Here is an 18,737-nt window from a genome sequence, read left to right as displayed (position 1 = left end):
TTTCTTTAACATACAGAACTATGATAGACATTTAATTTTTCCTAATAAAGTCTTTCTGGGAGAAGTAACCTTGAAAAAAATTTCCCCATGGCATAAAAATTTCACAAAATTTCCTCCTCTAGCAAAAACATTTAATGATTCCAGGTTCCTCAGGAAATCAAACGCCCAGTACTCTAGTACAGTTGAAAGCATTTCGTAGCATCTTTTTATATTCAGATTAGACCTCTCCATGATATGATTTGCAATTGCCACCACTTGGCACTTTTGCAAATCAGATCTCACTGGATCTTGGGACTGAAAGGTACCTCCAGCAGCATCACCAATCTCTTTTTTTGAAATACATAACCAAATCATATAACCCCTTCCCTAAGTTCACTGAGTGCCACTTTAAGGACTTAAGAGTCCTTATGCAGGATATAAATATAAAAATTTTTGAGAAACTAAACACTTAACAGAAGCAGAGCAGCTAAATATATATTTGCGTTATATACACACACACATATAAAGAAAGCATTATATTTAGTGATTTCCTGCCTCAAAGGATCTAAGATACTCTGCAAAGTTTGCCCTAAATGACAATTAATTCCCCATAAACTGACCTGCCAGTAACCACACTTGACATGTTTCTGGGTGCCCCAGAACATAACAAATTGTGTTAAAGGAGCCAAAACCAATACACTGCACAAAGAAATTACTTCATCATGGAAGGTAACAATATGCAGGGCAGTCTGAAGCAACTTTTTGAAAACAGGCACAGAAATGCCATTCTCTGTCAACTTCATTCTTTTCTTTAATCCAGTTTCTGATGGCAACCCCTAAAATAACAAGTTCTGAATTTGACTTCTGAATTCCTTTACATGCTTTACGGGAGCTTTTCTGTTTTCCCTGTTGTTGATTACTAGGGTCTTGGCAGCAAGATTTTGACCCAAGCCATGTCTCTTAGCTTGCACTGCTGGGGCACAGATGCAAAATTTGATGATAAAAGTTAGGATTTCTGTAACTTCAATATCTTCTGTGCAAAGCTGGCTGTTACGCAGGTTGCATCACAGAGATAAAACCTGACTGACCATATACTAAGGAAAGCAGAAAAAACAACCACAGTCACTGTTCCATTACTTGTGGGCTCTTTACCTGCACTGCAAATCAAGGACATCTCAAACACACCACCAGCTGTGGCCTGTATTGGCTCAGGTTCAGTGCTGTGTAAATGCAGTTGTTCAGCTTCCTAGGTCAATTTTGTTCTCGCGTGGAGACTGTGCCATGCTGAGCTCCACTGGGCTAGACTGGAATCAGATAGGCTCTTCTAGCACCATGTTTCTTCTACCAGGAGCGTACTTGGTATCAGAGCTGAAGGCAAGGTCCAACATGAAGACGTGGCAAATGCTGAACCATAGCTGGTAAGCCCAGCTGAACTGAAGCTGCCTGGTAAGTAAGAGCCATGAGGATCCCTGCAATGGACTTCCCATCATAGCAGGTTCTGGCTCAGGTGCAATTTCATCCCAGAAAGCAGCTTTTTTTGTTATCCAGCTATGGCAATTCCTGTACAATAGAGAGCTGTGACTATATGCATAAAGAATTCTTTGAGGTACAAAGTAAAAAGTGGAGACAACTTAAACTTATTCTTTCCAGTTCTCTTAACTTTATCTTTAATTAACCTTAACTTCACCAGTTACATTTAACTACAGTCATTTCTTATCTTCAAGATAAAAATGACACTTTTGAATTTAGCACATAAAAGATAGCAACAAGGTATTAGCCTCATCAAGAGCCTGTTAGAGACTGTTAAAATGCAGATAAGGATGCTTTAAAGAATAGTCTTCCATCTTGCTCCCTGGGCCAATGAAAACCGGAATATGTTGCAACAGAGATAAATGTGATGGGTAGCCAAGGCTAACAATGCTGGCTATACTACTTTCAAAGTATGTTTCTTGAACTACATCCCTGATGCTTACGTTGAAGGCACCTGTTTGGTCACTCATCCAATTTATTTGGAAAGAAAATTCTTTGACAGCAGTCTTCAAAAGAATTACAAATTCAAGCATATAAAGTAAAAAAAAAAAAGTAAAAAAAAAAAGTTAGTGAAGTGTTGCAATATGAGACAGTGCTCAAATTCAAGCAAAATTTTAAGAGCTAGTCTTAAGTACAGACTCTAAAAATAGTATCTGTTACTACCCTACACGTTGGTATTATAAATAAAATATAAAACAATACAGATGGTCCTCTTAAGATTCTGGTTTCTTGGACACACTTCTGCATTGATGTGGCTGATCTTGCCCCAACAGTACAGTTTGCACTGAACTCTTAGAAGTACCTAAATACACACTCTTAATATCTGTACAGACTACTTACAGAACAGATACTACAGCCTAGTTTTAATAAGCAGAAGGAGCTTTTATCTCTAGACTGGGTGACTTTAGACTGGGGGGGGGGGGGGAAGGAAAAAAAAAAAAAAAAAAAAAGGAAGTCCAGCATAGTCATGAAAGCTAACAGTAAAGCTAAGTTTTCTGCTAACCAGAATGGACTGTTTACAAAAGATACTGATTTATTTTTATACATAGGAGCTCCTCCATTTGGGCACATGAGCTCCCTGTGTGGCAGGATAACAAACCCTATGGCTTGGGGCCAGAAATGGCCTCCACCTCTGTTTCATGAATGGTGCCATTCCCTTTATGTATTAATGCATAACTCTATTTTAGCATGACACCTGCCCATTTTATTTAAAAGGCCTACCGTGCCATCAGCAGGAGAATACAGTGCATCCCAGCATGATGGGGGTCTTGTTGAAATATAGAGCTGTATGCAGTTTAAAAGCATTACGCTGCATTTTTTCTCCCACCATTAATATGTACACACCCACAGTAAATACATTTAACTCAACATTAAACAGTTAATTATTAGTAAAAATATTTTTTAAAGTATCATAGGATTTACAGTTCAGTATTACTGAAAATTTTATGTTTCGCTTCTTCCTGATAATGAACATATATAAAAAGGTAGTTTATAAGCTGAAAACGAATATAGCAGGATTTGAGTGTCAGGAAGGGGTCAGGAGGATAGGTAGGCACTAAAATAGATGTTCTTTTCTTGTTGTTAGATTACTGAGGTTTAAGTCTCCTTGCAACAGTGTTCTTCACAAGTGAAGAGCAATAAAAGCACAGAGATTCTGTATTTCAGTACTTCCAGCTGAGAAACTCATTTGCTCTGTGGCTAGGAATGAATTACACCTCCCGGGGCTACACACCTGCTTTCTGGTGCATGGTAATTCTCAGCTTCCCAATCAACAGAGAGCAGGAGCAAACAGTTAAGGCAATGCTCACACAGTTTTTGCCACCTAAATTTCCACACAAGCGTGTTTCAAGTAGGCGGCCTTAAGAGAAACAGGAGTGCATTGTTTATGAGGGGATGACAGTGATGAGCAGGAAAGTGATTACTTTAAAAGTCAGATAAGGCAATTTAAATCAGATTTGCTCATTTCTAGGAACTTGGCCTGATATCACAGCATTCCTTCAAAACACACACCAATTGGGACAAACTAACATGGTTACATTCAACAGATGTTCTGGAGGCGTTTGAAGAGGAGTAAGAAAAAGTGGAAAAGAAAAGAAAATGTACAAGTAGGTAATTGCTCATTTCTTTTTCATCCACTGGTCCAGCACAATGCCTCAGGAAAGCAATAATCCAGGAGCAGGGAACACAGAAATAGAAGAAAAGGAAGCCAAGAAAGTGAAGTGCCAGCTCTATCTCCTCTCAGACTACATTTCATGGGCTTACAAAACACAGATGGAGATATAAGAAAAAGATTGCAACACTGTGTATCATATGTTCCTCTTCTGACATAACCCATACACCCATGCCCAATTTTTGTGCAAAAATTAAAAATCTTTAAAGTCAGTATATATGTATTTTTCAATGAGTTCTGCTGAGGTGTACAATTAACATGGAACAATCAGATTATATACAGAAGATACCTGTACTTGTCTAACTGGATTTCAATAGCGCTACATGGGCTGTTGCATAAACAGCAAGTATATAATTTTCATTATTTTAGTAGGCCATTTAAATCAACATTTCCCCCCCCCCCAAGCCTATAGTACCAGCCCATTTCAAACTACCATTCATATCGTGAAACAAATTTCTTAACTTTTACATTCCTTTAAGAATTACTTCACTCTTTTTTCGTGCTTTCCTTAGTTTTCACTTTGCTGTTCCCTTCCCTCCCCTGTTTGTTTGTCCTTCCTTATCTTCAGTTCAAGCATCTTCCCCTTCTCCTCTCTGCAGTTCATGGCAACTAATCCTGCTGTGGTTGCATAAGCAATACTCTCCTCCCTCTTCTGTTCTCGACATCTCCTCTTCCAGCCTTCCTGTTGGGTTGTAATTTTACTACAAATTTTCATCCTCTATCCCTTTCTCACTTCTCTGAAATACAAGCTCTAGTTTAAAATAAAATTTTAAGATGATAAGCAAACAGGAAATCACACGCTAACAGCTTCAGCAGCTATGTAATCTTTCCATAGCTAATATCCCTTTATTCCCTGTCCCTCACCATTTTTCTCCATTGGGTTATATTTCAAATAAATTTCACACTGTCTGCAAAAAGAACCATGTTCTCCTACTTCTTCTGCAAAACACCCAGTATACATTAGATACTGCAGAGAGGATAAAACAATGCAGATGCTCAAGTGAAAACAGTGTTCCTTAGCTGCTGCCTTTCAAAAAGCCAGGGACAAGAAAGCTACTTATCATACAAAGAAGACTCTCACAATGGGAGGGAGAAAACAGGAGCTTATACAGGGCCTAACGTCAAAAGAAGTCATCATTAAAACTCAAACTGAGTTCATGAGAATTTGGCTACGTCTTAGCATTTTCTAGATGTCTTAAAGATACTCCTGAAAGCAGACTCAATATTGGAAACACTTAACGTCTGCTTTTCCAGCAAAACAATGGCTATTGCAGCTGCTCAGCAGCTTTGGAAAAAAAAGAGCTGGCCAATATGATTTTGGTACTGTTTATAGTCCAACACATTAATTTTAAAGGAATGGTAAAAATCCTTAAAAGTCTTAAGCCAAACTATGATGTTCACTATATCTGAACAGAGTAATAAAGTGGGTTCTATTGTAAGTCAGTACTTAGCATTATCACGATAGACATGATTCATAAATAGCCATACGTAATGGTTAAGGCAATTAGCTAACAAATTAGATTGTTCACGAAGATCGAAACTAATAAACGCCTTTTCTCCCACATTCCTGTAATTTTGAAGAGAGCAAGGACATCCTACAGACAGGAAAATGAGTCAACTTCCATAGAAGTAGACATTAAACCAAGTTATTTTGATCTGCAAATCTGTACTGAGTGGCATACCCAGCTGGCAGCATTTCTGTTTGTACAGGTAATGGAAAATGTATGAATTATTAATGACAGTGATATTAGAGATAGTGTAAAAAAGAAACTGTCGGCACAGAAAATATTTTTTTTCTCTATTATCATGATAGAACAGCTAATCCAATGCAAATTAAATAGTTAACTGTATTACTCCCCTTTTCTCAAAAATCTGAAAGTCAGATAGGTGTTCGAGACAACTGAAAATTTTTGTCAGTCACATGTCCAGGGAATAAATAACGACAGATAATATTTATTCCATTCCAGAGACATAGCCATACCATTTGCTATTTCAGCCAAATCCTTAGCAAAGCTATAACAGAAATTCAAACGGTGTAACAGCTAAAGACACCCACTGTAAAAAGCAAGGCATAGCTTGCTTTTTTTCATCCATACTACAGAAAATCTAGTTCATTCTCCCTATGCTGCCAAAAGACACTTCTGTTTTGGTCAATTCATCTCTAGTAAGAACAAAGAAAAATAATGTATCAGAAAAATACGGATCTCTCTCTGATAAAACCTAAGTGCAAATTTACATGTGAGTTTAAAGACATTTTAAAAACGTAACTGTGCACTGTGGCAGTTAAAAGGAAACAGAAAAGAAAGAAAAAGAAAGAAAACTTGTTAACTTAGTCCTGATTTCTGACAACTAGATGAAGGAAAGTCAAAAGAGCTTTCAACAGAAGCCTAACTTGACAGAGAAAAAGAAGGAGCTGAATTTTCAGTTCTAGCTCTGTTTAGGTCCACAAGGTCTATACGTGCTACCCCATCAAAAACAAACAAAAACCCAACCAACCAACCAAAAAAGGAAGATAAGAAATAAAAGACCTGTCTTACCTCCAGGTCAAAATGCGCTAACATACACTCAAGATTTCATTTCTCCTCTCCAGAGCCTGTCAGAGCTCTGTGACTGCCAGACCTACTATTCTATTCTTTTTGCTCCTATTCAGGTTAGGAATGTGTTTTGGAGAGGAATTTTCTGTCTATGTACAAAGCTAAAACAAATTCTAGAGACTAGAGTAACTTTAAACATGATTATCTCTACTTTTTAATGCTCATACAAATAATAGCCATACCTCATTTCTAGTAAAGTGTTAGGGAGTAACCACTTCCAAATAGTTAAAAAAATGTTGATCGGGGTGGGGGAAACCAACACAAAAAAAGCCCTCTCCAAATTCGTCAAACAGAAAAAAAACACCCAAACAATGTCTATTGTATTGATAAAATAAGCATTACAAATATTTCACAACAAACAAATATTTCAACAAATTTATGGAACAATACTTTCTCCTGACTGTAGCGAATGCCTGAAGCAAGCCTTTCAAGACCACCTTTAAATACAAGAACTTCAACTCACTTCAGCAAGCCAGAAGCAGTTCCGGTGATAAACTTACAAAAAAGACACATTCACCCCTCCATAAGCAATAAGGACCAAGAATAAAATGCAGAACAATTCTGACATTTTTACAAGACTATACAACAAATCATTGCTGTTTTCAGAACAGTTAATCCTTAAAGGAAGAAATCAGTGAGCAGAAGTCTTTCTTTACTGTGTATTATCAAGCTACAAACTATTTTAAATTCCACTACTGTTATTGACATCAAAGAAGTATGCAAACTATTAGAACTTTAGTCCGTGAAAGAACAGAAACCATAATTTTCTGAATATTTTAAATACTACTCAAGGGATATTGACAGAGTTTACATTTTCACCCACATTATTTCACAGCATTAGTCAGAATCAGTTGCAATAAATATAAAAAGAACACTGCAACCTACCTGTGTGACCATGCTTTGTATATACGTGGTTGGATGCTGCTGCTTTTGTTGAACAGCACTTTCTATTGCTACTTTCGCTACAGTGCTTGGATCCGCTCCAGCTGGCACAGCAACCATAGTTGCACTGCAACCAGCATTGTTGGGGTCACTGATTGTAACAATTCTAACTCCTACTTTATTTGGAATTCCTGGAACAGTTTCCCTGTCATTATCCTCTGCTGGCCTCTTTACAGTTTTGCATTCTGCTGTGCCATTAGTAGACCGAACTTCGGATGACAGGGTAGACTGGGACACTCTAGGTCCTGAGTGTGGAACTGCTATGATTTGATGCCCCTGTATAACAGAGGCTGTAGATTGTGGTGAGACAACTACACTTGGGCGTTGCTGAGGCACATCTGAATTCAAACTTGAAGCTAGAGGTCCATTAGGTAAATCAGTGTTGGTACCACTAAGTTGCTGGGTTAACAGTTTTGCAGCCTCCTGTGTACCGCTTACAACAGGTGAACTACTCAAAGTTAATACAGGCCCATTAGAAATTCTTTCCCCTTGATCACCTTTGGCAGTATCTTGCTGCGTGGCATCCAAATTCCCTTGTTGTTCCACTGAAGATATCTCACCATTTCCTACGTGATTGGAAGTTTTGTGATTTGGAATGTTTTTGCTCAAATGAGAACCATCTCCTTTATCAAAATCACAGATTCCATTAACTAGGGGCTTCTTCAAATCACTTTTAATTTCCTGTGTGTCCATTTGTTCAAAGTTCTGCTTTCCAGGAGCTCCGTTCTCACCCATTTCTAATGATGGCCCATTACTGACTTGTGAGCACTGATTGGCCTCATTCTGAGTTTTCCCTGAGTTAGAAGGAGGTAGACTGGAGTCACTATACTTTCTCCCATTTAAAAGACTTCCCACCTGCATTTCATTTTCTTTTGCATCCCCATTGCTGGTGTTTGCAGCTCCTCTTCGGCAGGAAGGATTCTCCATAACTTCAATTTTACGTTCATGAATGTGTAAACCTGTTGCTTCCTTTGCTTCTTCCTCCTTTTGGCAAATTATTTTATCACCTTTGAACGGGGGAGCAGCAGTACACGGTGATTGTCCAGCTGAAGGTGCTTGAGTAGCTGGAAGTGTTTGCACCTGTAGCCCAACTCCTGTCTGTGCTCCACTCACTGCAATTCCTGCTGGAGCAATGATTTGAGTTGCATTTCCCTGACTCACAGTTGCAGTAGCAAAACTCGTATTTGGCACAACTGTTATCGTAACCTGGTTGCCAGTAGTCCCTTGGAAAATAGTTGCTGGGCTGTTTGAGATCAATTGGCCTGGCAATATCTGTAAATTAGAAATGGGTACTGTTTGTACTGCCCCTTGGGGCTGGATTGCACCCGGGACCAGCTGAACATTTTGCTGTCCAACTAGCAGCTGCTGAGCTGGAGACTGTCCTTGAACTCCAAAACCTGGTGCCTGGTTATTGGCCATCTGATAAACCACCTGAGGGCTAGGAGCTCTTGCATTGTTAGGTGGAGGAATCTGTGGAGCTGGGAGTATAAGCTTCCCTCCCGGAGTTGAGGGGCCTCTTTTTGGAAGAAGCAGTTGTTTTATCAGACTAGACTCACCAGAGTTAGGCTGGCCAACTCCTGTATTAGCTTGTTGTGACGGAACTTGCATTTGTATCGGTTGTTGTACCTGTACCTGCTGCTGCGATGATGCTGGTGAATGTTGCTGCTGCTGCTGCCTCTTTACAGAAAGCATCTGGCTGACAGTAGGAGGGGGTCCTTGTGACTGAGGAGTGGTAGATGAAGATGACATAACCGTAGGGACTTGATTATTTGTAACCGGACCTGGGGATGGTGAAGAAGATGGAGTAATGCTTGGCTGTCCAGTCAGCTGGACAGTTTGACCAGTGGGAATAGAAGCTGGATTAGCAAGCACTATTTGATGAATGGCTGGTGCATACGTTTGACCTTGCTGAGCTGGCTGGCTTACAATCACTACACTTTGCTGGGATGGTGGTGGAGGCTGCTGCTGTGGCTGCATCGGCTGCTGTACCACGGCAGGTGGAACTTGCTGAGACGGCAGAGGCTTTGGTGCAATATTCTGAAACCCTACCCTAGATGTTGGTGGGTTCTGGACACCTGCGATTGTAACCACCTGCCCAGCTGCTACTTGGAAATTTTGAACTGTGGTGGCAGAAACAATGTTAGATGCAGAGGTTGTGACGTACTGCTGTGGTGCTATGATGACTGTATCTTGCTGCTGGTTGCCAGCAGAGGACTGCTGAGATGATGTCTGCCCAGGTTGTGATGATGTGCTGATTAGCTGTTGACCCTGTGAAACTGCTGAACTGCATGCTGGTATGTTTTGTACTCTGCCAAATATATGACCCTGAGGTACAGCTTGCTGAATTACCGTAACAGGAGTGCCTGAAGGTATCTGTCCTGGTACCACTGCATGCAGTGGAGACTGTTGTTGAATTACAGGTTGGTGGTGAAGCAACGTCTGGGAACTAACAACAGTAACAGACGGCTGTGGTCCTGTAGTGCTGTGATTTTGATTAGAAGCTGCTCCTCCTACAGCAATAGTAACAGGAACTGCAGACTGGGGAACAGAGCTCTGTATTACTGTGGCCTTCACTACTTCACAGGATATTGGACCTTTATTCTGTATAACAGTCACTGGAGCATTTTGTTGCTGCTGTGTATGAACAGCAGGATTTTGTGGAATTCTAGAAACAGTCTGTGCCACAGTATGAACACCTTGAATTGGAAAAGACATCTGTGTTGCTGTCAAAGTTGAAGACTGGTTAATAGGGGTCCTCTGATAGTGATTTCCTACGCTTGGTAGCCCATGTGGGATTCCTGTTGAAATAAACAAAGGAAAAGTTTGGAAGCAAAAATTATTTCAAAACACATTAACATAACAAATTTTTAAAAATCCAAGGCTTGAATTTGTAATTCTATATGAAGCAGTTTCTCTTCCCAGCTATACTGCATCTGAATTAATGATGCAGCAACAATGGCTTGCCTGCTGACTGACAAGTTTATGGGTTACATGTCAGATACTAGAATAGCATGCAAGTACATACTGCAATACTATTCCTAACATTATTGAATAAAATCAATCAAAACACGTGGCCCTGACTTCCAGCACTTTCAAACTATTTTCAAAAACATTTGTCTTTTATTGTCATTTCAGAATCAAAGCAAAATACTTGATATTTAATTAATTTAAAAACCTGCTGGCGAAGGAGACGACGACACATCAGGAATTGAATCAACCCGGACAACTGGGGTAGACGAAGTTGGTTGCTGCTGATAGTACATCTGAATGGGAAGTGGTATAGCTCTCCTTTTCACTCCTACCACATGTATATGTGCTTGACCATTGTTACTTGGATCTTCTACTCTCTTTACTGTATGATTTGGAAAGACAGTTCTGCCAAACACAACATAAATCTATGTTAATACACACAATAACTCAATCCTCTTACAATGTTTTTGTTTTAACTAATTGCTCTTGTGTGCAGAGTAACCACTAATGCCTGCATCTTTGCAATACAGCAGGGTTCTCCAACAGCATCTGAGTATTCATCATTGAGGAGTAACAGGTCCACCAGATGGTTGGCCAACATCTCAACACAAGTGAAAACTACAATACCTCCAAAAATTACTTCAGAAAGAATTAAAAGGACTATAAGCAGAGAAGGAACCCTATCAAAGATCCTGAAATAGAATGAAATAAAATTAAACAAACTCTAAATATTTGTTTCAATTAAAATTCCAAAACTGGACGTCTTTCAAACCCAACACAGTAGATCTTTTCTCAAGGAAATCTAAAGCTACAGGTTAGTATAAAGCACACACAATTGCTTCTTTATTGTTGCATGAGTTTTTGTCTTACCGCAGACATTTATAAAATCCAGTTGACGTCAGAATTCCACCTCGAGCTAATTTACTACAGGTAGAGAGGTATTCAGAGTACATTTCTGCTCGAGAGACTGAGCAATCAAGATTCACCTCAAAATGTGCATTCAACCTGAGGATGAAAAAATAAGCTATGAAGCAAAATACAGAGTACTTTTAAAAGGGTTGTTAAAACACTTCTGTCTGTATCACAGAGACTTTTGAGACCCGATAACAATGTGGAAAATAGCATTTTAGGATAGTGTCTTGTCAAATGTCTGTTCCATACTTTCTCCTTTTCACTGCTTATGATTCAACACACAGGACCCCTACACATGCAGTCAGTTTTACACACAACATCTTATTTACATATATAATATGCAAAATAGTCTCTACCTATGCCTTTGTTATTGTATATTCAGAAAGAAAACCAAAAAAGAATGCATTTTTTGATGAGGTCTCCTCCCCACAGCTCTATTCTTATTTCTTCATGATTCTACTTTAGCAAAAGATGGACTGTATGTTAGCTAATTCTTCATCAGAAATTTCTATCAAAAGTCAGCGTTTGTATCAAAACCAAGATTTTTTTAACTGACCTGCTAATGCAGTCTTACTTTAAAATACAAGTAAAACCAGAGACAGAATAACAATCTCAACCTTGTCATTCTGATAGAGGTGGGAAGGCAGGAGAGAGGGGGCTGGGATTCTCAGAGGGTACGCATACAAACACACACTCTCGTTCCTGGAGTCCCACGCTACATAGACATCAATAAAATCCTTGAACAACCTGTTCTGCCTAACATTCAATATCCAGGGAGAGAAAGTATTTGTATCTTCTACAGACTCTCCACAAGCACACAGACCATCCAACCCCCAACCAGGAAGCTGTGAGAGAAGGAAACATTTTCTATCAGTTCAATATTTTTTCTTTCAGATCCATTATTCCAACCCAGGGACATGGGAATGGTTCACCCCCAGCAGTGAATGGAGGTAAGTAGCAACTCTCACACAATGCTCAAATACCAGTATCAGAATACAGGCTCAGACAGAATAAAGATTTTTTTTTTTTTTTAATTATCAGCATTTACTACATGGCGCTAACACTTTGGAAAACTACACTGCGTTCTCCTTTGTAGAGTTCTGCACTCCCAATATAACTAGATGCTCAAAAGAGAAAAAGCAAATGATTACATTCTTTAAATTGTGTTCTCTCATAACCAGCAAAGAGTAAATAATACCATTTCTCCTGCAGCTGAGTTACAATTTTATTATTACAAAAATGGAGATCACACTGTATAACAGAAAGTCTAGGTATTAATTAAATTTGGCATATCAGACAAATGACTGTCCAGTTGGGTATGTCGTATTAGGCTCACCATCACTGGTACCAGCAAACTGATGATATTCAGGACTTTTAATGGTGATATGGGATCTGCGATTAGCACTTTACTGTCACATGCACTTACCTTACAAGGACTCCTACTTGGGCTAAGCTGGCTAATAATATATCTAGGAAGGTCAGTTTAAATGCCTTGTCTTTCTGCTCCTTCCAAGAGAGAGTAACTTTTCTAAATTCTACTGTTATGATTTATTCATTTTCCCATTTCTCTCAATAGGAAACAATGACTAAAACATACCATGAAAATTTACCTGCATGTACGACACTCCATGTTAGCATTGATGAAAATGCTTGGAAGAGGCTATTTTTGCTTTTTTTTTTTTTGGCAGCACAGTTAATATTTAAGGAGAATTTTCAGGACTAAATAGCAATTTTTATTTTTCACTAGCTAGATCTACCTAAGACTAACCAGAAGAAAATGAAGTATAAAAAAAACAGTATTCAACACTGACAGCCGCAGAAGCACACAGAATCGGAAAGAAAGCAGACATTCCAAATCTTCCTGATGAAATGCTCTATGGTTTGCTTCATTATTTTCTGTCATTTGATGGTATCGCACAGTTGCAGCATGGTACCTACCCAGACTTACTTTAACAGTCAAAACTTCTATTTTACATTTTATACAGAGTGCAAAATTCACCTTGCCTACAACTTTACTACTGATGCTAGATGTCTAGTGATCTCTATAGTCGATGGAGAGAAGGTGGCACCAGAAGGTAATTCATAATCTCATCAGAAACTAGACTACTGGGGGAATCTCCCACTCCAATAACTGAAAAGGCAGCCTAGAAAACTAGCTTTGGCTAGAGACCAACTTGCAGATTGCTAAACTGAGCTGCAGTGGTTCCAACTCCAGGTATCCCTGTTTAAATATCTAAATGTGAAATTTCTGTCTTTCAGCAGTGCACATTAATATTTTGCAGTGTGCAAACAGAAGCATGGGAATGACATCAGTTGATCAACAAGAGTCTGCAACGCTTCCCCCATACAATCAAAGTTTCGGTAGAAGCATAAGTAAAACTAAATCATGACCTAAAGCACTAAGCTTTGACAAATTCTACCCACTTTATCTGATCGGTAAGACAACTGATGAAAGTACGAGTTATGGCGTAGCAGAGGTGGAAGGGTCCCATCAGGAACCGATTAATACAAATATTTAGCATGTGAATAGATTTACGTAAGTCAAATAGTTCAGAAAGATCACCCTCAGTTCGCATGAGAACCACAGGTGGAATAGTTTTTCTCCATATATCTGACAACAACAATATTAGTTGAAAGCAAGAGAATTTGGATGGAAAAGGCTGTGATCTTCCTTAACTTGCTTGAGGTTCACAATGATCACATGAGAGTTTTGCAGGGCCCAGCATTTTTTTTTAATTACTTTTAGATTGGTGCAGTAATACAGCAACACATTACCAGATGAAAACACTCATGAAACAGATAATGCTGCTTGACAATTTAAAAATAAATAAATAAAATCAAGATCAGAGTTAAAAATCAAATTAAATTATATTCTAAGAGAGAAAACAACTAATTTCAAGTATCAGCTGTCAGAGTGAATATTCTGGTTGAGCTTTTTCTTTCATACTTCTTCAAAGGAATGACAGAATGGTTTTGCTTTATACTTTTCAGAAAAATGAGTCTAACAGTAAATAGAAGCAAGCTAGAAAGTTCTGTGACACATGAATACAAGCATTTTTCTTTTTCTTCTTCATTGAAGTATTTGAATAGAACTATACACTTACCACTGACATGCAAATTTCTCGCTGTCTATTTCTACTATTCCCGGTGGTGGAGCAACATGTGGCGCTGTCCTAGAGGCTGCACAGAATGAGGGGAAGAAAAAAAAAATTGCTCTCCTGAATGAAGCACTTCAACTCCATGACTTCCACTGTTACAGCTTCTCCTGTGTTTGTAAGCCAGGATGTATCCAGCTAAGGCAAGTCACAAAGGTGCACTAAGCAGACTACAGATTTGCACCACAATTTACCAAAGTGAAGCAGGGCATGCCAAGGCCAGAGCCACCACCGAAGTATGATGATAACATAAGCACTTAGTGAACGACAGCTTCCAGATTCATGATCATAATCCACGATCTCAGTACTTTAGAGTACTGAACATGATTTAAGAGTGGCACAATACTCCACCAGAACAGGCACAAATACACAGCAATTATTTTTCCAATTCCTAGGTGGAAGCAAATATAACGTGAAGAATTTTGTTGCAATGTCACATCGGTTCCTTCTATTCACTCTTGTTCATCCCCTTAGTCACATTCTTTTCCAGTCACTTTCACTGTGGTATCTGCACCCATTCCAGAAACAGTACACTTAAAGACATGCAAGCCAGTGTCTGTCGTAATGGTTCTTTCTCCGCTTTTTCCCCTGAACAAATAGCTATGTTCTGTCTTGTGTGCACTTGTGGTGTACTGCTATGTGCTTTTATTAGTAAAAACAGAATGAGGTACATATGCTATTCCCCCGACCAATAATAGTTATCTGTGCCATCAACTTCCGAAGTGCCAGTATTTAATCCCAAAATAAAACTACAAAAATTAACAATAATTACAATTTAATTTATAATTAAGAAAAATACTTTTCAAGCTTTAAACAATAGTTAAAATTTGGTTCATATCACAATAAGCTGTTTAGCAGCTTCAACAGAGACATGATTCTGTGTGTCTATCTCATCTCTGCAATTCTATCAAATACTCTATGTTACTGCCCAATAATATTTGGTGCAAAATACAATATAAAATGGACCTCTAATTCTCTGCAAATCGTGGGAACAATCTAGAGTGGATACGTTTCCTTTCCACTGAACAAGTTAAAATAAGGAGTGCACATAACTTCCAATAGATTTCCAGATTAGTAACTGAAAAAATATTAAGGTTCTTTTAAACCTTGTTTCACAACAGTTTTGGCTAACATAGCTTTATACTTGCTTTGTGAGCAAGTGTCTGAAAAAGATACCGTATGTTATGCATAATGCTATACTTATTTATGTAAATTTATCAGAAACCTACAGAAGACAAAAATCATACATGCCATATAGGAAATTCTGTAGAAGAGTATGTTTTCTTGCAGTGATACTAACCTGGGACTCCTGCTGTATGGGCCTGTGAAGAACCATGATCCATTACTTGTGGTCTGACATCAGGCACTCCTTGCTGGCTAACACACTGATGTTCAATGAGTTTTACAGCAGTAAGTGCATCAGGTCCAAACATCTGGATGTCCATAGAAACCAGACATACTAATGTATCTAAAGTATTAAATGTAAAACCGACAATGACATTAGGACAAGACAAATGAATGCTGCTGGGACATATTGATTTGCTTTAAAATTGCCATGTGTTGAAAGAAAACAAGCCTCTGCATGCTTCTGTAGATTTTTTTTTTAAACACACTTCCTTCATGGCATTAAAAAAACAAAACAGAACAAAACAAAAAACCCCAAAAACCTACTTCAAAAGTTTTAGCTCACTAGTTATTAGCATCATCAATTTCTTGAGGACACAGACAGTAAATTTTAGTAAAACTTCCTATTCCAATACCCATCCCTAAGCTGCACACACCATAATCAAGCCACAATTCTAACCACTGAACATGACATATTCTTAAGTCTTTCTTCCTACATAAGTGAGAGTAATACATTTTGCCTCTCCCTTACCTATGCTCTTCTCCACTTTAGCAATCTTCGAGCAGGCCACTTCTCCCATTTCTGTGAGCATGTATAGCACCTCAAGTGCTGAGATTACAAGCAGCACATCTGGTAGTGTGAGATGACATATGATCTCTTTATAGGATTCTTGATCCACATATTCACAAATTAAGACACCATTATCTTCAGCCTTACAAAGATTTGCCAAGATTTCCATGCCTGAAGAACAAATACAAAACAGTTTTAAACAGCAATAATTACAGTTCTAATACAACAACAGAATAGCTAGAGATCTTACCTCTCATTTTTAAAAATCTATCCCTTGACATGAGGCATTTTGTAACAGTGTGAAACATTAGATGAGTAGTTTTGAAATCAACAGGATCCAAAAGAAGCTGATGAGAAAGAAAAAAAAAAAATCTAACATGATCCATATACTGCAAATGGCTCAAATCCTTAAATTTGCGTATCAAAATATAAGATTCAAAAGTGTTTAAATGGCATCTGTGTTCACAAAACCAGAACCCTGTGAGCTTTCTATTGTAGCTAGCATTTTGAACCCCCTGCTCCTTTTCTGCTCTGAAGCAGCAGTCTAACTTACACTTTCCAGTGCTCAGAATGAGGAAAATAACTTTATTCCCAAGCAGTCAACAATACACACAAATATATATCCAACAAAGAACAGAACTTGAGAAATGACAAACATTGCTTCCCAAACGCTATCACAATCTTTCATCCTGTTTCTTTCTACTTCTGCTTCTCAATCAGAGCTCTCAGACATTATAATATGTAACATTCTCTCTTATTCAAGAGAAGCTGGATACATGGTAAATGAAAATGCCATCTTTTTTTCAATATTCAGCAGTAGACCAGTACTTCAAGTCTCATACTCTTGACACCTACCCATTTAACTTATCTGTTATATTTTAAAATATAAGGAATAGCTGAACATATCTACCTATAAAATCTGTATAATCTATCCGCACAATAACATGACACACTGAAATAGTGTATTTCATTACATTCAAACCTCTTTGAAAAGAGAAGGATGCCTCACGTGATTCAGGCAGTATACCCAGTGGCATATGACTAGCTTACTGGTGCCCACGACACACAGCGTAAAACCCTCTACACCACCCCCTTTCTCAAACGTACTATTTTGAAATTAGACTAAAGGTTATAATTATAAGGTGAAGAAGCTAGTGTACAGTCTGCAGAATTTAACTAAATTCCTTTCTTCTCTCTGGGAAACTAAACTGAAAATTATGCACTATGAATATCTTGTATCTCCCTATACAATCAGTCTTCTCCATGTGATTCTGTTTAAGCAAACTGACACATACAGTCTGTATTCTTGGTTTTGGCCCTGAATACTTGTTTTCAAATTACTATTTACAAATTCAGAGAATAATTTACTTCCTGCTTCATCCAATGATAAAGGAAAAAAGTAATTCATTTAATTAACACTAAAGTAATGCTTTTATCAAATTCTATTTTAATTGTTCTGGTTTTTAAGCACGTTACCTCTGCTGCAATATTTCCCAGCGTGTCAAGCCCCAACTGCCGTAGAGAAATAAAATGACTATGAGCAGAGAGTAGCAGGAACCGAAGACAAGTACGATTAGCTGCCAAAAGCTTAACATTTCCCTCTTCAAAAGAAAGATTACGTAAAATCACTGCGATCTGAAGTACCCGCTGCCCTTCAATATCATTAATGCCCAATTTGCGAGGTGGATGAAATAAGGATTCCCAAATCCATTCTTCTGATGGAATATCTACAAAGTAAATAAATAAATTTTAGTCCTTCCTTTGCTGTATTTGCCAACATGTATGTATTAAGATTAGACAAGATGTCTCACCTTGAGATTTGCTTCTGTCAGAAATTAGATCACGAACTTCAATATCCTCAACAATATCCTTCCAAAACTGAAGAAAGAATTAAAAATACACTTAATTTCTAGGGGATGATATTTCTTTAAATATTAATTATTTTTATTTCTATTACTTTAAAATATTGAAAAAATACGAAATTTCCTAGTACCCTGATTCGTCTAATAACAACAATATTTTTCACTCATGGGATGATATGAAAGATGTTCAGTACTTTACGTTAAGAAACTCTTCCTCTGAAGCACCAGAAGTACACATTCATGATCTACCAACACTACCACAGAAGTACTTTGCTGAAGCACATACTGAAACTATATGGACCGTTTTCCACTAACAATTAGAAATACAGCAATTATAAATGCAAAAAAAGTACAGTTCATCCTCCTTCACCTCCTACAAACAGTGAATTCCTAAAGCAGAAGATGGTGACTCTTCTCAGTTTTGGTAGATTTTAGCTCCTGCTACAAGTACAACAGTTAGACTTCTATCTGGAGAGACTTTTTAAAGCTTCTGCTATGTTTTCCACTTCATCATAAATCCATGAAAAGAGAGAAGCAACAACCACCATCATCAAAAACCTTTATACATGTAGGCAAAACAGAAGGCTTCAGCAGACTGGAATTCAAATTACTTTACAAATATATGGTCTGATCTGTAAACGGTTGTTATGTCACTAGTCCTGTTGAAATTCAAGAATTAATCAAGGGATTAAGTTTTGCAAGCTAATA

The 18,737-nt window shown here is 38.1% G+C and overlaps 1 protein-coding gene across 5 annotated transcripts in view; it reads right to left on the bottom strand.

Annotated features, from left to right (window-relative positions):
• ARID2 (AT-rich interaction domain 2) overlaps nucleotides 1–18,737 on the bottom strand; it is a 109,472-nt gene that overhangs the window by 17,258 nt on the left and 73,477 nt on the right. For 4 of the 5 annotated variants that reach the window (XM_087765155.1, XM_087765156.1, XM_087765154.1 and 1 more), the window contains 9 exons: nucleotides 17,979–18,045; nucleotides 17,644–17,894; nucleotides 16,418–16,514; nucleotides 16,129–16,338; nucleotides 15,553–15,720; nucleotides 14,202–14,277; nucleotides 11,056–11,190; nucleotides 10,391–10,590; nucleotides 7,159–10,013 (listed from right to left, as the gene is read on the bottom strand). In XM_087765155.1, coding sequence (XP_087621281.1) covers nucleotides 7,159–10,013; nucleotides 10,391–10,590; nucleotides 11,056–11,190; nucleotides 14,202–14,277; nucleotides 15,553–15,720; nucleotides 16,129–16,338; nucleotides 16,418–16,514; nucleotides 17,644–17,894; nucleotides 17,979–18,045 — 4,059 coding nt within the window. The remainder of the gene's footprint in view (nucleotides 1–7,158; nucleotides 10,014–10,390; nucleotides 10,591–11,055; nucleotides 11,191–14,201; nucleotides 14,278–15,552; nucleotides 15,721–16,128; nucleotides 16,339–16,417; nucleotides 16,515–17,643; nucleotides 17,895–17,978; nucleotides 18,046–18,737) is intronic. The other variant, XM_087765158.1, reaches the window with a different exon arrangement.

The sequence above is a fragment of the Nipponia nippon genome, unplaced genomic scaffold (genome assembly GCF_047370975.1).
Source record: "Nipponia nippon isolate SJK-2023a ecotype South Korea unplaced genomic scaffold, ASM4737097v1 scaffold_3, whole genome shotgun sequence".
NCBI lineage: Eukaryota > Metazoa > Chordata > Aves > Pelecaniformes > Threskiornithidae > Nipponia > Nipponia nippon.
This window is presented reverse-complemented; position numbering and strand designations above follow the sequence as displayed.